Consider the following 23882-nt stretch of genomic DNA (forward strand, 5'->3'; position numbering starts at 1 on the left):
AAGCCTCCTCGACGTCAAGCTTGCAGAAGACAGATTTGATCCCAGCCTTATGACAGGTGTGGAGGATTTCGTTAGGCTCCATCAATGATCTGCCTGCCTTTGATAAAGGCGTTTTGATACTTAGATATCAGACTATCCATGACAGACGCGAGGCGAAGGGACAATATTTTGGCCAGAATTTTATAGGGGCTGCCAATGAGGCTTATTGGCCTAAATTCGGAGAAAGAAGAAGCCCCAGGAACTTTGGGAACCAGGGCGATAAACGACGCCCCAAGACCTTTTGAGAGATGGCCCCTGGCATGGAATTCATTGAGGAAATTCATGATATCTGGGCGGACAGTGTCCTAGAAGACTTGGAAGAAGCACATAGGGAACCCATCGGGGCCTGGGAACTTTTCTCCTCCCATAGAGACAATAGCCGCTTTCACTTCTTCAACCTGAAAGGGAGCCTCCAAACGCTCGACCTCCGAACTGATCAACGAACGGAAAGGGATGCCATCCAGACGAGGCCTGGACCAACCTTTAGAAGCAAGAATGGAGCGAAAATGGAGGACAACAGCTTTGGAGATCTCCTCCTTATCCTCGATCTGATTCCCATCCACAAAAATACTATGAATAGTTTTAGCCCGAGCCCTCATATTAGCAATGCTGTGGAAATATTTAGTGTTCTTGTCTCCCTCCGAAATCCATTTGGATCTTGATTTGATCTTCCAAGAAAGCTCGTCTTCAAGGGATCTAGAAGAGATGGATTGAATAATTTGGATAAGCCTGGATAGCATCTCCAGGGAGGGATCGATACCTTCCAACCCAGAATCAATCTGCTGAAGCTTCGCGAAAAGGGCCTCAGTTTCGCTGTCACGCCTCCGGAGCACTTCTTTCTTCCAAACTTTTAAATTTTCCTTAAGCGAAGCTTATTTATGAGGTTGTAGCCTGCGTAACCACCCGCAAGGAAGGAAGACCACCATTCGTCAATTTGCTAGTGAAGGCCATCGACGCTGAGCCAAGCTGGGTTAAATCTAAAAGGTTTAGGGCCCCAGTCAACGTCCATGATCGAGAGAAGGATGGGCCAGTGGTCCGAGGTCGTTCTGGGGAGAGCGGTTTGATACAATGTCGGGAACTCGTCAACGAAATCAGATGAAAGAAGGAATCTGTCAAGTCTCGATTGAATTTGAGATCTGCGGCTGTTTGACCTGGTGAATCTCGCGCCAGAAAGGGGGAGATCGACCAATTCCTGGGCTTGAATCCAGTCATTGAAAGACTGCATGGCAGTAGAAGAACGCCGACGACGAGAGTGCTCGTGAGGGAAACGAACCACATTAAAATCACCCACAAAGCAACAGGGTCCTGCAAAAGACTGTCTATTGACATTCAGTTCTTCCCAGAAATCAGGACGTAAGGAATCGTCGGTAGGGCCATAAACCGAAATCACAATACAACAGAAAGAGGAATACTTATCTTGGAGGAGAGCCGCTTTTGAAAAAACCCTGGACAACGAAAGTTGAAGGTCCCACTTGGAAGATTTCCAAGCAATGAGGATACCACCAGAGGATCCCGACGCATCCAGGGACAAAGTCCGTGTCTGGATCACCCCACACCGTGTCAAGGAGTTTCTTAGAGAACGATGGGACTTTAGTTTCCTGGAGGCAAAGAACATCCGGGAGTTTTCTCCTGACCGACCCTTCGATGAGGCTCCGTTTTTGCCTAGAGCCCAAACCCCTAACGTTCCAAGAGAGGACAATCATTGGGGCACCGAGCTACCCCGAGCACCCTTCCTACCATGCTTGAATGAAGACGTAGACGCGGTAGCCGGAGAGGACTGGAGACGGAGAAACTCTCTGTTACTAGTGGAGCGGGGAACGTGTTTAGAAGGATGCTTCTAAGGAGGAAGAGGCCTGCCCCTGTTTTCAATGTACTGAAAGAGACCAGTGTAATCTTCTTCTCTGTTGCCGAAAGAAAGGCCCAGCGAACGACCCACATTTCCAACAGCATCTCTGATCCATTTCTTATCGTGGATCTCCTTATATATTTCTTCTCTAGTTTTGCTTACCAACGACGTGTTGGAATTTGGACCTTGATGCTGATGAGGGAGATCTGAGTACATCTATTGAGGTTCCGCGTCGATGACCTCTGTAGAGGTCTCTTCTTGGAACAGCGTTAAGGGACCCAGATCGGCCCAATCCCTTGAAGCAGATGTTGTATGGACGGGAGACGAATGGGTGGATGAGGTAGAGTCAGAGAGATGACGTTCTGTCATGTCTTCTCGAGAGAATTCATCGCCCTGTAGAGAGAGGGAGGGGTCATGTGAGGCAGGAATGAGAAATGAGGTAGGGACAGGGATTTTAAGGCGGTCGGGTCTCCCAGGACTGACGGGTTCGTTCCTCGGGTTTGCAGCAAATAAAGGGTTAGGGTTTCGTGGTATAGGATCCGATAATTTAAACAGGCCCCATTTAGACTGAAGAGGACTCGATACGATCGAACCAACGTCGATGAGACAATTTTGGAGTTGACGTTTGGGCGTCCGATGTGGCACGATTTCTACCATCGAATAATCGTTCCAACGACACACGTCGACATCCCATGACTCCAACGACACGTTATTAAGAGCGGGCGGCCGATGAGGAGAGGAGCGGCCACGCGTCTGCACCCTGGCGACTCGGCACTCAAGCGGGTCTGCTTCCCAATGAAAGCAGGACGAGTCCTGGACACGTGTCGGCATAAGCACAGGTTCGGATTGATATGCGTCAGTACCAGAGATTTTCTCTGCGAGACGAGACCTAGATGGAGAAGAAAGGCTGCCACGCGTCGCTTGATAAGGCCGAATGCTGTCAACGTAAGCTGGCGCAGCAGAAGCTCTGACATCCGGTCGGTTCGGTGGTCCGCTGGAGTATGTAGAATGAGGACCTTCTCCCCACCTATCTTTCGAGTTTAGCAATGGTTGCCGCGCCGGAATCTTGGCTCTCCACACATCTTCCCAACGGGGGTGAGCCAATGGAGAGGATTCCTTTTGGACTGGAAGAAGAATAATCCGACCATCAACCTTGATATGGAGATGAGAAGGGAAAGGGAGACCTTTCTTCCTTCTAACCCGCGCACGTATGAGTTGTGTCTTAGGGTCGAGCTCGAGAAGAAAGCCAACTCGGGAAGCAGCTTTAATGAGGAACTCGTCGAACCAACATTCCAGGGGAATGTCCCAGATGAGGATCCAAATATTCTCTTTACCGAACAAAGAAAACTCCTTCCACTGGAGGACTCTTGGTAATGGGGCTGTCAATACAAAGCTGTTCCGCCATTGTTAGGGTATCCGGATTGAAGCCAGGATGAACTCTTAACCATAGAACGTCGTGTCCCAAAGGGATGAAATTGGACAGGCCTAACTGGTGGCCAGTGCAATGACGAATCCACTCCCCAACTGCCGAAATGGACGCCCCTTCTTCTATGAAGAGGACTACAGAATTCGCCAACTCGACTCTTTTTTTGTCGAAGTTCCCCTGATCTATGACTATAGGGGAATCGGACTGGTCTCCGTCATTATCGAACCCTTTAGAGGGAGGCAAATCCATCACTGGTTCATCCGAGCACAGAGGGTGCAACGACCTTTCGTTGGGGACTTGAAAAAGAGCATCACGAAAGGATTGACCCAAGGGTTGAAGAGCCAGTTGACTGCCGGTATCTGGGATTGCGGTGTGAGGCTTCGCCACCTTAGACTTGTTGATTGAATCGCGCTTGAGGGTGTATGGCACCGTGAGAGATTCTGGACCGTAGCGTGCACGTTGAATGAGCATCTTCTTGTCGTCATAGCTCACTCCATGTAACATAGACACCGCCCTAGCAAGTTCGGCCTTGCTCTCCATACGAACCAAAGCAAAGCCGCGGTACTCACCAGTGCCCTTATCCCTGGGCATGACGACATCCATAACTGCTCCTGCTCGGCCAAAGATCCTTTCCAGATTAAGGGGAAACCAACCATGGGGGTATCCTTTAACGAAGAGGGTCGGGAACGAAGAGTATTTGCGTCGGCCCTCAAGTATTGGTTGTCAGTTCCTATTTCTTGAGGTAACCGTCTGCCATTCCTTATCCTGGTTGGAATGAGAGGGTTCCCTGAGAATCCCCTTACCTTTTATCTACGTCTAGATACATACCGGACAGAAGAAACGGATGCAGAACACCGGAGTTACATGGGCAACGCTGGAGTTAGAGAACGGATGCAGAACACAGTTCCGATTTTGTAATGCAGAACACAATTCCAATTTTTTTTTTTTTAAATTTATTTATTAAAAAAAAAAAAAACAAAAACAAAAGAAAGATACAAAACAAAGGGGTAAACCCAGAAAAATAAAATACAACAGCTACTAAACATTAAAAACCGAGCGAACATCAGCTCAGGGAAGATTAGTGATCCTCAAACACAATCAAGTTTCTGTCCTCCCTACTTAGCTAAAAGATCTGCCTTCTTGTTAGCTTCTCTTGGGATGTGGATGAATGAAATAGGGAGGCTGGAATAGAGATCATGAGCCTCCTCTACCAAACCCCTTATCTCCATGGATAAGGAACCCCGATTCACCCCAGATATATCACTTCTAAAATCCCATTAAATGATGGTGGGGATGAGTGTTAAACTCGGTAACCAAGTTGATTATCTGGAGAAACACATCAGCCTTCATGTGAGTCGAGCGCATAGAGAGCCAAAGGATCTGAGAATTTAAGCAATATATGCTTGTTTTGTCTCGCACCACCAACCTGCCCATTCCGGAAGTCCTCGTATTGCCAGTGAACTCCCGTTGAAACTGGCCTTGAAGATGCCGAGTGGAGGAGGCACCCAAGAGGCTTAGCTCTTTTGCTGCTCCAAACTGCAATCTTGTACCGAACTTAGACGAGAAACCTCTAAATGTTTGATCCATATGGGCCTGATTGACTACCCTTTTAAAGATCTTTCTCACAGTCACATCCACCAATGCAGATACACATACACCTTGGAAAACTCTACTGTTCCTATCTAACCAAATAAAACATAACACTGCACGCACTGTCATTCTTCATAGAACTCTCCCAGGTGGACCCCAAGCTAAAGAAAGCCAACTGATGATGAGTTCTAGTACGGTGCTTGGAAAACCCCAAGCAATCCCGAATCTCAACTGGACTTTCTCCAGATCACTCTTGAGACTGGACAGTGATGAAGCACGTGGTTAACTGATTCCTCATCAGTGCAACACAAAATGTATCTATTTGGGATGCCTAAACCTCTGATTTTGAGATGATTGATTGTAAGTATTTTATCAAGACTTGTTGTCATCACAAATGCTCTAATTTTCAGTGGAGCAGGAACTGCCTGGATTCCCTTGAAAGCCGCAGCCCATGTGAACTTTCACTTGACCAAGAATTTGCCTTTTGATTCTGGAGACCAAATCCGTTGTCCACACCTGATGATGGGATGGACACCAACTGCAGCAACTTTGACAACTGAGCGACCGTCCATAGACTTGACCAAGAATTTGCCTTTTGATTCTGGAGACCAAATCCTTTGTCCACACCTGATGATGGGATGGACACCAACTGCAGCAACTTTGACAACTAAGCGACTGATGAAATCTCATCCTCTGAGAGATTATGACTGAACAATGGATACAAGAGAATGCTGTTATGTGTGGCTGGAAATATTGACATATCTATACATGGCTCGATATGTCCAACTGACTGAACTTACCAGCCAAGGGCACGTCTATGATTTATATACCAGATGTCTTCCCGGAATTTGGCACAATTGCCTGAACCCATTTGGTAATGTAAGAACCTCACACAAAAATTCTAAGCCAAGAGATAGAGCACCATATTTGAGAACCCCACCTCCTAGAAGCAGCCTTAACATCCCACAGATTATCGGCTAGACTATACTTAGCAGGGATACTGCTGTGTAACTGAGATTCCTCGCCACTCCCTAACCTCCAACACACTTCCCAATAGAGCAATGCTCACCATTCTGATGCTTCTAAGGCCAAGACCATCATTTCTTAGATGTTTAAATGTCCTCCCATGGGACCAGATGGAACTTGTCCGCTTCGTCCTAGTCGTTCCATAGGAACCTCTTCTGAATTGCTTCCATAGAGTTTGCCACCTTAACCAGACATCTAAGAATCGACAATAAGTACATTGGAAGGCAAGCCATCACCGATTTGATGAGTGTTATCCTCCTGCCAAAAGACAGGAATTTACACTTCCAGGTTATTAATTGCGCATTTACCCAAGCTGTGGCCTGTGTGTACATTCTCAAGTTATTCAGGGTGGATTGGACAATGCCTCATTCTGTGGATAGGTTACTGAAGCATGGAGCTTTGGCTTCAAGCTAACCGAAGGCAAAATTCTTTGGCTTATATTCAAGGTGTTCCATAACGGTAATGGTGACCGTAACGGCCACCTTTGTTACCGTTACGCCGTTATGATACGGGCTGTAACGGCTGCTCTCTCTGGGGTTTTTTTTTTTTGTTTTTTTTTTTTGTTTTTTTTTTTAAACAAAAAAAAAAGTGTTTTTGGACCGTTACAGGTCTGTTACGGTCTGTTACGGGGCTGTTATGGCTCATTTTTTCTGTAACAACCGTTTTGGCCTTGTAACACATAACGGTTAGGAACGTTACCATTACGTAACCGATTTGGGGTACCATGCTTATATTCCTTCCAACGATTTCTTTCTCGATCTAGAAAGAGAGCAATGTGGCTTTCTGTAACAAGTTAGAAGGTTCGATCCAAGTGGCAAAAAGATTTGTGGGCTTCTATGTGCAATGAATGCAAGGGTTTCTCCTATTGTGATTTAAAAAAGGTTGGAGGTTATTGAAGATGGAAGGTGTCATCATACTCCTCAAGTGAAAGATTCATGGGCTTTAATGTGCAATGAATTCAAGGGTATCTCCTATCATGATCTAAAAAAGGTTGGAGGTCATTGACTATGGAAGGCGTCATCATACCCCTCAAGTGAGTTGAGTTCCTCCCGTTGGCATGTGGAAGTTTAATTATGAGGACATTACTTCACGTACACCTTTGCGTACGTATCAGATGAGGAGGTGGGCCGCACTGATTTCCCTATGGCTAGGCGACTACCCGTGATCGTGTTGAAGACCCCATGTGCATGTGCGAGCAATCTGGAAGACCTCACACTGGGGAGATGCACATGGGCTGCTATATGGAGTAATTTAGACCGTTGGATTGGAGGGACGTGACGATTGGGCTATTGGATCGCATGGATCACATGATCGGGCCATTAGTCGTGGATTGCCCCCATCAGTTTTTTTTTTTTTTAAAGATTTTATCATCTTTTGGGATTTAGTTTTGATTATTTTATGTTTGGACACCTTTATGAGTAATTTAGTAGATTCTCTTTAGACTAGGGCCATTTTTATTAAAATTTCATAAGATATGGTGTTTTTTGTAATAAGTGAAACTTGTTGGAGCTATAAAAAGAGGGTAGGCGTGTGACTCTCTCCCTTGTTAGGTTTTGTGAAAGAAAGAAAAGAATGAGGCTTTTTTTTTTTGTTCTTCTTCTTCCATCTTTATGAGATTTGAAGATACTCCCATGTGATTTGGAAGGGAGATTGGTGTGAGGCTAATCTTCATCAACAGAGGTGTGAGGTCTCCATCTATCCCCACAACATCAGCCTTCCATTATCCATCAAGGTATTTTCTTTGAAGTTCTTTAATTCTCCCATTCTAGATCTTCATCTTCTTCTAAACCTCACCTTCCCAAACCCCTCAACAATCCAAACCCCAAAAGACCTAAATCCATCCAACCTAGCCACATGTGTGACCATAAGGCCACACCTTGACCCTTTTGGTTTCCCATTACCCTTAAATCAAAACCCTCTTATCTTTTCCCCCAAATCCCTAACTTCCCTTCATCCCAGTGTTTTAAATATCGACGATACGAGCCGACATATCCCACGATATATCTTGTATCCGACTTGTGGGATACGAAATGCATAGGCAGTGCCAATATATCTCATCTATTCAATCCAGTGAGCATTTTCAATTTTTGATCCATGTTTTTGTTGTAAATCACATTAAACTATTGTCAAATGGTTACAAATCTATGATTGTTCATGTTTTCCATGAAAAATTATGGATTGAAACTTTGATTTCGAGATTTGGGGGAGATGGGTCAAGTTGTGGAAAATTGAGGGAAAAAATAATTCTCAATTTCTCACAAAGCAGTTGTAATCTTTGTATCCAAACACAAAATTAAGCATGTACGTAACCTGATCTAGTGATTGTTCTTTTGCTTTTGAATGTACTAATTGTGTTTCCATACATGTCTTCTTATGTTTATAAATTATATGAATAGACTTTGAATATACTTGCGTCAGTTCAGTTGGAAAGCACATATATCAGGACCCCATACAAAGGAAACTCCTCTTATATGCACTTTTTTGGTAATGTTTTTATTTCTAATTGTGTATTGATGTCTTTTACAACAATCCCTGAAGTTTCATTGAAACATTCGACCAATTTCTCACTGTTCCCATGTTTCCTAACAACAACGATACATTATGCGATACAACCAATATATCCCGTGCGATAACTAATATTTATCTGTATCCCAAGGGTGTGATACATTATGCGATAACGATATTTAAAACATTGCTTCATCCAAAACCTTAATTCCCCTCTACCAATACCTAAATCCATCAATCCCCTTAACCAATTCACCCAATTTATTTCTAGATTTCTCAATCTCTTTTAACCCTAATTTCACCATAGGGTGTATTAGGTCTTCTATTTTTTTTTTAAAAAAAGGCTTTACCCTATGCTAATTGGATGTCCCTACATCCATTAGATCTTAGTTTCTTTTATTTAATGATTTTGTGCTATGATGTTGGTAACCTAGGCAAGGATTATGCATGATATTCCTATGGTTTACTTGGTATCAGTGATGATAATGGCAAGTTTTATGTTCTTTCGTTAATTACCTTAATTTTGTTGCTTGATCTCACATAATATTTGGTTCATGCATCGGTCCTGCATCAGTTAACTTTGATGGTAGCTCCATTGAAACCCCGGGTCTAGCTGAGATTAGTGTTCAAAAAATCTTTTTCCTTATTATTATTGGAGACTCGTGATATGGAAACATGTATCAATATCGTCGATAATATCGCATATACCAGGGAATGTATTGCTAACTTGTTGATTGTAATCAACCTATGTAATAGACTATTAGATAGCACTTGATTGTAATCAACCATGTAACAGTGTATTACATTGCTCCTGTGGGAGTTTTGTGCTCACTTTACTGGTCCCCAACTTAGGGAAAGGAGGGTTGCTTTAGGTTGGTAGCTAGTGTCAAACTTATGTCATAACTTCTAACATGAATCCAAACAATATGACAATCCAAATATGGCCCTTGATAGAGTGGAATGGGAGAAAAAAGGATTCATGTAGCTGACCCCAATTAGTTGGGATCAATGTTCGAAATATCGATACTATCGGCCGATATGATCATTATCACACCCCTGCGAGACGATACACTCGCGATAACCCCCGGAAGATACCAAAAAATCCAAAATCCAGATATCGGCCGATATCGCACGATATTTTGACGATATTGCGCGATTTCCTCTCCATTATTGTCGGACATCGACGTCATCATCCGAAAAAATTGGGAAAAAAAATAGAGGGTGGATTTCGGTACCTGTAGAAGAGATCGCCATGATCGAAAGCTTCCATTTGGTGGGCCATTCGAATTGAAGCGTCATTCCTAGGTTACCGCAAATAACATCTCCAATTTTGGAGAGAAATTCGGATACATCCGATGAGATTTGGGAGATATTTTAGGGTACCCTCTCTGCTTGAAAACTAAAGGTCGGTCGAGCCTTTTTTCTTGGACACGGATTAGCTACTGACAGGTTGAGTAGCGAGATCGCTACTGAAGTGACGTCACCAAGTTACGTGGGTCCCACCATGATGAATGTGTTATATCCACACGGTCCATCCATTTGGAGATATCATTTTAGGACATGAGTCAAATAACGAGGCAGATAAAAATCTGTAATGGACCCCACTACAGAAAACAGTGGAGAAAGTGACATACACCGTTGAAACCTTCCCAAGGTCCACTATGATGTTTATTTGAGATCCAACCCGTTAATAAGTTAAAAAAGGCATTATAAAAGGGAAAAAAATATATATCAGCTTAATTGAAAACTTTTGTAGCCCTTAGAAGTTTTTAATGGTGGGCATCACTCTCTCTACTGCTTTCTGTGGTGGGGTCCATTGGAGCTTTGAATCTTAGTCATTCTTAGGCTCATGGCATAAAATGTTCTCTCTAAATGGATGGATGGTGTGGATACAAAACATACATCATGGTGGGGCCCACGGAACTTGGTGACGTCAATTCAGTAGCGAGTCTCGCTACTCAGCTAATCCGCGCCCCCTTTTTTTGTTTTTTTATTTTTATCGAAATCGAGTATGCACCACCGAGCTGTGTGTTGACGTCACCAAGTTCTGTGGGTCCCATCATGAGGTATGTGTTATATCCAGGCCGTTCGTCCATTTTGCGAGCTCTTCATAAGGCTTGGGCTGAAAAATAAGACAGATCCAAAGATCAACTGGACCACACTGCAAACAACAGTGGTAGATTGAACGTCTACCATTGAAACCCTTTTGAGGGTCACGGAAGTTTTGGATCAATATGATATTTATTTTGCCTCTTCATCCGGGTCTTGTGTGACCTAATTAACAAATTGGATGGAAATAAACATTATGGTGGGCCCTACGACCCAGGGAGGTTTCAACGGTAGGAATTTTCCTACCCACCTTTTCCTTTAGTGCGGCCCACTTTAGTCTTGGATCCTACTCATTTTTGCTCTCAAGTGCTAAAATGATCTCAAAAAACGAATGGACGAGGTGGATTTCTTACAAACATCACAGTGGGCCCCACCTAGGTTTTGAGCGAAGGAACTTGGTAGGAAATCTGCGTACGATCAGCGCCCCACCCCCAGTGTGGTGGGAAGTGGATCCCCTAGTGAGCAGTGTACTTTGTAAACTTTGTGGGCCCACTATAATTCATGTATTTTATCCACTCCGTCCATCCATTTTACCAGATAATTTATGGTTTGAATGAAGAGAAAAAACTATTATTAGCTTGATCCAAAACTTTTGTGGCCCACTAATGGTCAATCACCATTGTTTCCTATGGTATGGTCTACCTAATTATTGGATCTGTTTTATTTTTTGGATAATGTCCTAAAATGATATGGAAAAACGGATGGACGGGGTCGATACTGAATATAGTTGTCTTAGTTCAATCGGACAACGCATAGCTTAGGACCCTATACAAAGGAAATCTATTATGTACACTTCTTTTTTGAAACTTTATGATTTAAAAGTGTGTATTAAGGGCCTTTTTAACAATCCCCAAAGTTTCATTAAAAAATTCAACCATTTTCCCAATGTTTCCCCATGTTTCCCAAAAAGTGCGATAAATTATGCGATACAAACGATATATCCCGTGCGATAACTGATACATATCTGTATCCCAAGGGTGCGATACCGATATTTCGAACACTGGTTGGGATAAGGCTTAAATGATGATGATGATGATGACTAGGGAAGGAAACATTAGATGAAAGGTGGAATTTCTTAGTGAAACCTCAAGAGGTGTTAAAAGGCACTTGATTACACACTTGGGACAAAATATTACAAAAAACAACTATACACAATATGTTTCCATTGTATAGGAGCCTAAACTAAGCACTATTGAACAGAAATATTTAATTAATAAATGTGATTTTAATGTACTAGTTTTTAAGAAATAATGCAATAATTCAGCACATATAATGCACTAAGAAGTGATTCCCCTTAAAAAATTTTAAAAATGCATTTTTTAAAATTTCTGAAAATTCTAGGTATTAGCGTTGCCAACGTCAATATTATCGACAATATTGGTGATATTATCATATGCATTGACGATACAATGCATTTAATTCAAAGGGTTGTTGCCTGTTGCTGATATCTCGTAATATAAAAATATCATCCGATATTGGCATGATTGTCGATAATATCGACTGATACAGTATTTTTTATGCTACACTATATCTGTATGGTTGACTTGACATGCGATTTGGATAATATTGGTGATATAGGAAAACTTACTGAGATCAGAGGGATTATAAGATACGAGCATGAAGAGATTTGTCATGCCTTTACCTGCCCCATCGCAATTGTGGATTCCAATGAGGCAGAATAAGAGCCTTAAGGATAGTGTGGAAACATGCGTGGGCCTCACATGATAATCAAGGTATTCAATAATGGTAATGGTGGCTGTAATGGTTGGCCTTATGGCCATTACAATATGGGCTGTGACGGCGATTTTTTTTAAAGGAAGAAAATGTATCGGCCTTGTATCAGCCCATTATGGCCATTACAAGCCCCTTTTTACAGGCCATTTTTTCAGAAAGGGTGTTACAAGCCCGTATCATCTAACAGGTCCCACTGTTAATTTTATGGCCATAATGTAATCTTAAAAAAAAAACATGATGATAAAAGAGTGGAATTCTTTGAATATCATAAAATGGGCGTCCACATACGAAGAATATTCATGGAGACTAGCGAGATTGGTGGAGGAAATTATGGATTGCAGGAGGGTCTTATATTCATACTCTCAGGAAAGGGACTGACACAGGCACATAGCCGATAGTTTGGCCAATATTGGACCTAAATCTATTCTGATTGGAGAATCCCTCTGCTCTAATATGCTGTTTCTTTTTTCATAAAACTTATCTCATCCTAAAAATAAAAAAATAGAAAAAAGAAAGAAAATAAAAAGAATGCTGAACTTGGCCCCAGTTATCACAGATGATGCCACCCATACCCATTCGACCTAGGTTTGCTGCGAGCCTGGGACACCCATCAAAGTTCAATTTCCACATGCACCTCTACAGGAGGGGGGTTGAAGTGGCCAGCTAATGAAGGTTGGTTCCAATTTTTGCATTCATTTTGATCTAGAGATGCCGAGATTTTGAGAGCTCAGGAATTATTCTTGGCATGTTCATTTAGGCCTTCATTAATATTGCAATTTGTGATATTTGTGTAGGAGTTCATGGGAATCAATTTAAAACAAACAATTCAAATCCCAAGCAAGCAGATGAAAGCTAGGATACTAGGATCCTACCGAAAAAACTGGAACACTACAGTCACGAATCATGATCCTCTAAGGGTAAAGTGTGGGGAAATCTTCTGCCGCTTAGAGCAGAGGCTTTTGTGTGGATGGCCCCATTTAATAAAATTTTATTTGTGGACAATCTTCAGTAACCACATTTCTCAATATTTGCTTGTGTTGGGAGGAGCTAGAGTCCATTGATCATGTCTTCTTGCACTGCTCTTTGGCGTGGGAGGTGTTGTATCACTTCTTTGACCTCTTCAGCATATTTTGGGTGCATCGCCAGCTACTGAAAGTTCTTAGTAACGGAGGGGATGTGGGTATATTCTTAAGCTAAATGAATAATTCTTTGGAAAGAAAATGGTTCCTTATGCTATTATGTGGGGTCTTTGGAAAGAAAGAAATGGGAGAACCTTTGATGGCACAGTTTTGTCAATTGAGTCTTCCAAGAGCGATGTATAGATGCATTGTGGTGGATTGGGGCCTTAGTGAGGCTAGAGATCCTTAATATCCCGAGAGTTGAGTTCTTTGGAGATTAGAGAAGTATGGAATCTGAAGGGGAGTGTAGTTCTTAATGGAGCATACAGATTGGTGGGTCTTCTATTCCTTTGCGCTTTCATTGTAATGGGCATATCTTTTTTTCGGGGTATCGATCTTTCGTTTGTAGGCGGTGTTCCCTATATGGAAGGGGGTGACGAGAGGGTGCTCCTAGTTGGGTCCTCTTCAAAGTCATGATTAATTTCGTCATCCCTCCTTCAATCTAAATCAAGAATGGTAATAACCGATTGGGAGAGAGAGTCATGATAAATTTCGCCATCCCTCCTTCAATCTAAATCAAGAATGGGAATAACCGATTGGGGGAGAGAGTCATAATAAATTTTGCCATCCCTCTTTTAACCGATTGGAAAAATATGTCACACCTTTATAAGGCCTCCCTCCTTTAATGTAAATCAAGAATGGTAGTAACTAATTGGGAAAATATGCCACATCTTGCTTTCCAAAAAAATAAAAAAAAATGCCACACCTTCATAAAACCCGATATGCTGTGGAATCACAGGTTTGGGTTTTCCTTGTCTCCCCTTGATGCTCTTGCTCTCCCCTTTGTCACACAAGATAGGAGACTAATGTTGGGTTCTTGGTCTGCATAGACCCACCCACCCACCATACGAAGAGAAAGCAAAGCACAGTTGAAGTAAAGTCAAGGTGTTTTGTAATGGTGGCCATAATGGCCTCCACCGTTACTTTTACGATACGGGTCGTAACGGCCTTACGGTCTCTTTTTTTATTGAAAAAAAATCCTAAAAAACCTGTATTTGCCCCGTAATGTTTGATTAAAAAGTATGGAAAACCTGTATCTACCCCATAACAAACAATTACGGGGCTATTATGGCCTTTATAGGGGATGTAATGTGTTGTTAACGACAATTACGAGTCATTTTTTCCATAACAGTTGTTACGGACGTTACGATCTCGTAACGCATAACGGTTGCCACCGTTACCTTTACGTAACGGCCTTTACAGGCCCGTAACGCGTAACGGTTGCCACCGTTACCTTTACATAACGGTCTCGTAATGGCCTTTACGGCACACCATGAGTAAAGTACATTTGCATTGGCTATCTTTTTTCTTTTTCTTTTTCGTTTTTTTTTTAATAGATAGCGATGCTTCTTTTTTTTTTTTTTTTAATAAAAAAGAGGAACTATATCTTTAACATCCCTGGTACAGATAGCCAAGTGTTGAATACTTCTTTTCTGAGATTGTACAAGAGAATCTTAGGGCATGTTTGTTAACATTGAAAAAAATCACGGAATGGGGAACCTAGAAAGCACTTGGCGTTAAGTGATGTTTGTTAACACGCAACTTGGAAACTGCTCCGTGATTTTTCCACAATTTTTTAGCAAGGGAGGTTTGGCTTAACGGTGAATATGGGATGCGTTCTGCAGATCCTTTTTTTTTTTTTTTTTTGCTTCCAAATTTGCCCTAAGTGTTGCCAAAGAGATTCTCTCTCCTCGAAATAGATTGTGTAATACACAACCCAACTTTTAACTAGTAGAACTTCTTTGGGCCCCACCATGATTTGTTTTATATCCATACCATCCATCAACTTTTCCAGATCATTCTAGTGCATGGGCCCAAAAAACGAGGCATATCCAAAGCTCAAGTAGACCAGACCACAGAAAGCAATGAGAATTGAACGAGTACCGTTGAAACCTTCCTAGGTCCATTGTGAGGTTTATTGACCATCTAACCTCTTTATGAGGTCACAGAGACCTGGATGAAGGGAAAACACAAATACCAGCTTGTTCAGAGCCTTTTGTGGTCCCAAGAAGTTTTCAACGGTAGGCACCCAATTCCCATTGTTTCCTTTAGTGTGGCCCACTTGAGTTTTGGATCCGCCTCATTTTTGGTTTCTTGTCCTAAAATGAGCTTGCAAAATGAATGGGCTGGTGGATTTCCCACAAACATCATGGTGGGCCACTTAGCATCCCACCGCAGGAGGTTTATGTGAAAGGCTTTAGCAGGAAATCTGAATCAGATTGCGTATGACGCTGCCGGTAGTGGAAGTGGATTGCATGGTGTGCTATACAACACCAACTTGACGTCACCGAGTTATGTGGGCCTCACCATGACGTATATGTTATATCAAAACCATCCATCCATTTTGCGAGATCATTTTAGTGCATGAGACCAAAAAATAGACAAATCCAAATCTCAAGTGGACCACACCACAAGAAAACAATGGTGATTGAACACTCACCATTAAAAACTTCCTACGACTCACTAATGTTTATTTACCATCCAAGCTGTTGATTAGGTCACACAAACCTGGATGAAGGGAAAACACAAATATCAGCTTGATCGGAGCCTTTTGTGGGGCCAAGAAGTTTTCAGCGGTAGGCACCCAATTCCCAATGTTTCTTGTAGTGTGGGCCACTTGAGCCTTAGATCTGCCTCATTTTTGGTATGATGCCCTAAGATAGTATGGAAAAATGGATGGACGGTGTGGATAAAACATATACTTCACGATAGGCCCCACAAAGCCCTTGACAGGACCGTCCATCTCCAGCTAGGTGCAAGCGTGACTTCGGTGGATCCCTGATCTGGACAGGATTGCCTACTACGCTGGGAGCGGATTAGGTGTTACTTGGGTGGTAACACCTTAGGTGTTACCCTTACCACAGGAAACAGTCGTGATTGAATCTCCACCATTAAAAACTTCAAGGGGGCCATTGGAATGTTTATTTGTCATCCAACCTGTTGATAAGGTCACAAAGACCTAGATGAAGAGACCACACAAATATCAGCTTGATCCAAAACTTTTGTGGCTCAGGAGAAGTTTTTAATGGTTGATTACCACTATATCTTGTATTATGGTCCACCTGAGATTTGGATCTACTTCATTTTTGAGATCATAAACTAAAATGAGTTTTTTAAACGGATGGACAGCGTGGATATAAGGCACATACATCATGGTGGGCCCCTCAGTCACGGATCCCACTCACATCTCCAAACAGGAGACGGGGCAAATGTGTCAAATAAACAGATTTCAGACATTTGTTAACAAACGGGTTGTTTCAGATTCCATACTTAATTTTCAGACTTTGGCACTTCTTTCATATAGTTTACCAAACGGGTCTTTGGATTTCAGATTCAGACTTCAGATTTAGATTTCAGATTCAGGCTTTAGACTTTAGATTTAACAAACATGCCCTTAGCTTCTCAATGAACTGAGGAAAGCAAAATGTTTAACCTTATGGATAGATCCTTGATTTTGTCCAAGATGCATGAGTCCTCATGGAACAAAGCTAGCCTTGCTTGCTTTCTTAGACATGGGCATGGATTAGATCTTTACTCATAAGAAGTTAATTATATGACCAGCATGATGCTAAAGCAGAAAAACGATCTATCTCAGGAAATGTATGCTATATAATCTCAATATTGGATGCGCAGTTATCCTTTGTCCTCTAAAGGTGCTTCGTATAGTTTTCATATTTTGTATCTCACAGTGTACTTTTGCAGTGGTTTCCTGTAAATCCCATTTGGTTAATTTAATAAACACAAAGCTCCCCTTTACATTTGTCTCCTTCAACACATGCCATGATTCTCGAGGCCCTCTCTGACCGCATAGACTAGAGGACTAATTCTTGCGCACTTTTAGCCATATGGAGGAACATGATCATCCAATGTTATCAGTATCAGTATTGACAGATTTATTGCACTCTTGGGATACAGATACATTTTATGGGATACAGATGTATTGCATGGGAAATATTAGATGTATCCCATAATATCTCTATTTTTAGGAAACATTAGGAAACTGGTCAATTTTTTCAATGGAACTTCAAGGGATGTTAAAGAAGACATCATTAAACACTTATAATCAAAAGATCACAAAAAACAAGTGCACATAATAAGTTACGTTTGTATGGGGATCCTAGACTATGCACTGTCTGATAGAAGTAATGCAAAAAAATCCAAAAATCTCCATCAATCTATTGATCAACGTCCAACACAATTGGTGTGGTTTTGCCATACTCTAATTGCAATTTAAATAGGTGAAATGGGGAAAATTTTGGATTTTCTCCGATTGCCCCCATTTTCTCCAAATTCGTAAATTATTATGCAATTGATATTAAGATCAACCAACACTTGTAAACACTTGCAAATGAGGCTAAATAATTGTTGATAAATTCGGATTTTCTGAAAAAATTGTCTTCTATTATTATTTGATATTTTTTAATTAAAAAATATTTAAAAAATCCAAAAACCCTTGTTAATCTATAGAGCAGCCTCCACCACGTCCAATGTGATTTTTCCATACTCTAATTGCTATTTCAATAGGTGAAATCGAGGAATGATGAGGACATCATGCACACACGCACGCCCCCCTATACACGTATGCAAGGAGGAGGGCCCTACTGTCGATCTGGATTGATGATCCTAGTTAGAATACTGCGTTTTGGTTCGTTGGAGTAGACCCGATAGTCATGTGAATCCCACCATGGGTTCTCATAATCGTAGCCCACTATTCTAACTAATTTAGTATTTTGGGTTTTGCTTATTATTGTTATTAGGAGTATCATGGACAGTTTAGATTGCTTTGATTAGTTGTAATTTTTTATTACTTCGTCGCCAAGTAATAGGTTGTGCACATGGCACGAGTTTTAAGGTGTATGGTTTTGTTATAAATAGGCACCCCCTGTAGTCTTTTTCATTCAATGAAGATTAATAAAATTGCTGCGTTTTTTTGCTTCTCTAAATTTCTGAGTTGTGGAGATTCAATTGGTTGCAAAACCCTCCCTTCCTCGAAGGGCTGACTACCGTGGTGCGAAGCCACACATATCCCGATTCGCCTCCACCTTCTTTCATTCATATTTCTTCTCCTACAAGCATTCTATCTGCAAATCTATCAATATTTGCAGACGTTTTTCTCCCTACAGCAGATTTCCAAAATCTGGCCCTGCAGGAGGGCTGAAACTTCGGCGGAGCACCACGCACAAACCGTGCGTTGGATCGAGTTGAGATTTAGGGGTTTTGGAGTTCATCCCTGGCCGACCAGGGCCAATGTGACCTTTTTCTGAATAGTGGGCCCCACACGCGTGCGGTCGGGATCACACGCACGTGCGTCTAGGCCATTGCTGCTGTCCACACGTGCGGTACTTCTCTGGTTCGACTCTCCTCTCTTTCACCCCTCTTTCATCGAAAATCCCCAAACCTAACCCTAAATTACTCAAATCCTCAATTTTATGCCCTTTCTTCAACCTTAGGGTTTCCCAAATTAAAATTTATGAATCCTTTGGATTGGGGGAATTATTTCTGTGCATGTGTGGATGAATTTATCCTCCTTTGATTCTTGTTTTGTTTATAATTTTGATTGATCCGGCCCTAGCATGTGTAGGCCTGGATCCGCATAAGATTCCCCTTGATTGAGTGTTTGAACTTTTGTGTGGGATGTGGAATTTTGTGTAATTGTTTCTGAACTAGTGTGATCTAAAGCCTGAAAATCTTGCACATCATACTTGAATTTCATGTCCTGCATCAAAGAAATTTTGGATTTTCCCCAATTTCTTCCATTTTCTCCAAATTCGCAAAATGGAGGTTGAAATCCATGATTGTTTCTCCAAAAATGGAAGAGGGTTGGTCGGAATCAGATTATGAATCGATTCCAAGCAAGAGATTTGGGGAACACTGTGATTATCTTTCAAAGAAACATGTTTTTCCTCAGCACTCTCATCAACAATCCCATTTCATGATATGGAGGAACATGATTATCTTTCCAAATAGACATGTTTTTCCTCACTATCATCAGTGGTCCTACTACGGATATACTTGACCTGATTGCTGCTGAATTGTTTCTACCAGGTACAATACAATGATAATTGAAGCACTTTCGACCATGCAAGATCCAAGTGGATCAGAAATTGGTGCCATTTCTAGGTTTATTGAGGTCAGTGGATGCCTCCATCATCTTTATTGATATGTTTATCTTATAAGATCTTTCTCCTGTATATTTGGTTTGTAGATACTTATGCATGTAGCACAGGGCAGTTGCTCTTCACTTTAACATGAGTTTGGGGTTCAATTCCAACTTACTCAAAGAATTGCATAATACGTTATTAAAAACATTTATGAGCACCTTGTGGCTCTAGTTACTTGAGGAGATAGCATGCTTAAAGTCTCAAATCTCAATAAAGCACATCAGTTTGCCCTGTTAGCCAGGGGTGCTATCTTTGCTGATTCTTGCTTGGCCAGGTTTGGGGCGTCTCATCCCTACCTTTTTATTGGGGATCCCATCCTGTCTTTTTAGTTTAGTTGATATTTTTCGCTATTGTCTTAAAAAAATAAAGCACATCAGTTTACATATGATCTAAATAAATTTTTTTTATCTCCTGCGTATCCACACTGCACATCTGGATTGCATTTAAGTTCCAGTGATAGTGTCCCCTTGGGTTCTGCATCAATCTTCTGCAGCATATCCATCATTCACCGCCAAGTTTAGAAGCAAACAGGAAATCCGATAACCTGATGTGGAGCAAACAGGAAATCCAATAACCTAATGTCAAATTTCACCCTCATCTCTGCTCTAATAGCAGGTGTTCTATCTTAGAGCATGTACTCTCATGGACTTGTGTGAGTTCTGGTAATCCAAGAAGCAACTCTCAACACTTTCCTCCACATGGAGCCATATGTATGGGACATCTGTGAACTGCATCAGGTGGCCCACACTGTCTGGATGACCTAGCCCAGAATCTAGGTTGGTTGATTCACCAGCTGGGCTACACTTGTATGGAAATAATGGATATTTTTTTTTTGAAAGGTCTGGAAATGATGGATGTTTTTTAAAGAAATGTCAATGGTCCACATTCGTAGATAGATGGAGCCTGATTATAAACCACCTATTGATTTCGCCCATCCCCCATTTAATGAGTTAACAGGCTTGATTTTTAGCCAGGTCATCTATACAGTGGAGCTCACCTGATCCACAGATTGATGTCACACATACATGTAGAGGTGCCTGTGGGCTTAAAGAAAAGTTTGGTGTGCATTTACCTCTTATGCCAATGTTCATTTGTAATCAAAATCTCTGTGAACAGTGCAGTCAATCATTCTCATCTGTATACAGTGGATGTCATTATGTTCTTTCTGAGCCAATGTTTGAGCTATTTATTAAACAGCATTTGCTGTCTTCTCTGCTCAAAATTTGCATATTGTTTTATCTCAACATTATGTTCATGTCTGTGGATTAAATCTAATCACTAGACCACTTTAAAGTTTTGGGGGCTATTCTGGAGCCTTGGTTACCCCCATCCCATGATGTTTATGCAATGCATATGCAATTCTGGTAGTCCTTTGGAAGTATTCCCGGATAAACATTGGTTGGATTTTTTTATTTTTTATTTTTTCTAAAATATAACATTTGGTTGAGTATACTGTGTGTGGCTGTATTGAACATACCGAGCATTCGGAGCAGCAAAGAAAAAAAATTTGAATGAGTGGTATCAGTTCTCCTTGTTTTTTCTATTATATGGCAATCCCATCCATTCCAAGTACCACATGCAGTTAATGGAAAATTAGTTTGTGAAAAAGCATCCTGCCTGAAGTTTCCACCCACTCCTGTTCCCAACGCATGTCCAAATCTATCCTTAATCATAGCTATAATCTTTGGATCTCATTTGTGATGCTAAGCATTAGTAATTGTCAGAATTTCTGCATCAAAACTGCTTTAAGAAAGCAATGAAAATTTTCATATACCATACCACTATCAAGTTTATGTACTCCATTTTACTTCCTTAGTGATTAACCATGGCCGTTTATCCATTTCATCATGATGTTGGTGTTCAGGAGAATGGCTGCATTTTATATTATGTTTATTTTTTGTACAGCAAAGACATGAGGTGCCTCCGAATTTTAGAAGGCTGCTTAGTTCAAAGTTGAGACGGCTTGTTGGACAAGATAAAATTGAAAAGGTGAGTGAATTTTCTCCACATCTTGTCAGTACTCATATCTTTTGCTTTAAGATGCCAACATATATTCTCTTATTAAGGATATGCTAAGAATTCTGTATCATTGTGTGATTCTCCAGTAATTCTTAATCAGTGGTACTTCTCAAGTCTTATTCAAGGGTTAATGTTTGCTAACAGATTTAAAATTCTGTTCTGTACTTAAAAAAAAAAAAAAAAAGAAGCTTCGAGTCTCTCAGCCTTAACTTTTTTGCAATTAGCTCCCTTGATTTTTTTTTTTTGAAAGATCGCTTGAATTTCATTAAAAGAAAAAGAGACAAAACAAAAGGAAGAGAGTCTACTGAGGAGGCAAACTCTGCTAAACTCCTAGAAACAGAAAATCAGAATCCTTAACATGGACTAGATTAACCGCCCGTTCTAACAATAGACGCTTAGCATTTGAGACTATAACCTCTACAGAGTTTGCAATATTTTCCAAACATCTGTCGTTTCTCTCTTTCCAAACGGACCACCAAACTGCTAGGATAGACATTCTCCAAAGCCGATTCTTTTGCTTGCCCAGGCTGATCCCGTGCCAAGCAAATAGAAGATGATCTGCCGACCCCGGACTGCACCAGTTAATACCAAAGCGATAAAGAAACTCTGACCATATTCTTGCGATGAAAGGGCAATGGATGAGGAGATGATCGATCAATTCTTCTTCCTTCATGCAGCACAAACAAACATTGACGTTAGGCATCCCCCTTTTTCTCAAATTGTCGACCGTGAGGATTTTTTTTCTTTCCAACCAACCAGCCGAAGACAGCAAATTTTGGAGGAACCGAGTATTTCCAAATGAGAGATAACGGGTGAACATTGTTTGAGAAAGACGGGCTATCCATCATATTGTATAATGATTTTACGGAGAAATTAACGGACTTATCCAATCTCCAGACGAGCCTATCAGCGGATAGATGGTCTAGCTTAACTCTGTATAAGCGGTCGAGAAGATCGACGTACTCAGTTATCTCCCAATCTTGAAGGTTCCTTCTGCAGGCCACATTCCAAACTGTTTTCTCACCGGATGAAGAGAAACAATTAGCTCCCTTGGTTTGATGAGGTATTTCCACACACTTAAGCCTGCTTTATCATTTCCTCACACCTACATCAAAGTGCATTTCAAATAACTAGGACAATAACCACCGGGTTAGATTATGGATAAGAAAAGGCTAAGATTTCAAGTCATGAGTTTCCATTCAACTCTCTGTCAATCTTTTATTGTCACATACAGATAAAAGGAAAGCTATTCTTGTTATATCCATCAAACCTCTGTCAAACAAAGATGACATCGAAATGCTTTAATCCCCATTTTAAGTTGGGATTTGACCACATGAATTGGGCGGAGTTGACAAATTGGTTTCTTTCACTGTTAAAATTTGGGACACGGATTAGCTACTGACTGCGTCATTAGCGAGATTCACTATTGAAACGACGTCACCAAGTTATGTGGGCCCCACCATGATGTTTATTCTGTATGCACATCGTCCATCGATTTGGAGAGATCATTTTAGGGCATGAACCAAAGAATGAGGCAGATCCAAACTCAAGTGGACCCCACCACAAAACAGTGACGGCCACCATTGAAACCTTCCTAGGGCCCACCATGATGGAAATTTTTTTTTTTTTTTGAGATCAAACCTGTTCATAAGTTAACATGGACATGGAAGAAGGGAAAACACAAATATCAGCTTGATCGAAAACTTATGTGGCCCCAAGAAGTTTTTAATGGTAGGCATTCAATCCCCACTGTTTCCTGTGGTGGGGTCCACTTGAGCTTTGGATCTGCCTTATTCTTTTGCTCATGTCCTAAAATGATCTCTCCAAATGGATGGACTGTGTGGATACAACACATACATCATGGTGGGCCCCGCATAACTTGGTGACATCACTACAGTAGCGAATCTCGCTACTGACGTGGTCAGTAGCTAATCTGCGTCCTAAATTTTGGGAAAAAATGATAATTTTTCTAATATAGCGTGAAGAAACGAAAATTTGGAAGTGAGAGTAAAGAACTCTTAGAAACTGAAGAAAAGGACCAAATTATTAGATGCACTTTTTGTACGTCTAAAATATTTACAATTAGTCTTTATGAGATCTTTATATGCAAGATCCATGTGGGATTCACCTTCTACATCAGTAAATAATCTTGCAAGAACATGTTAGGAGTTAATTTTTAGCTGTAGTCAAACACTACACTAAGGAGTGAAATAATCAAGCAGCTTGAGACATTGATCATAAGTTTTAGT

General features: G+C 41.2%; 1 protein-coding gene across 2 annotated transcripts in view; it reads left to right on the top strand.

Moving 5' to 3' along the window:
- LOC131217663 (single myb histone 4) overlaps positions 1-23882 on the top strand; it is a 60323-nt gene that overhangs the window by 16805 nt on the left and 19636 nt on the right. For both annotated transcript variants that reach the window (XM_058212615.1, XM_058212640.1), the window contains exons 3-4: positions 19499-19583; positions 21520-21603. In XM_058212615.1, the coding sequence (XP_058068598.1) occupies positions 19499-19583; positions 21520-21603 (169 nt within the window). The remainder of the gene's footprint in view (positions 1-19498; positions 19584-21519; positions 21604-23882) is intronic.

The sequence above is a fragment of the Magnolia sinica genome, chromosome 1 (assembly GCF_029962835.1).
Source record: "Magnolia sinica isolate HGM2019 chromosome 1, MsV1, whole genome shotgun sequence".
NCBI lineage: Eukaryota > Viridiplantae > Streptophyta > Magnoliopsida > Magnoliales > Magnoliaceae > Magnolia > Magnolia sinica.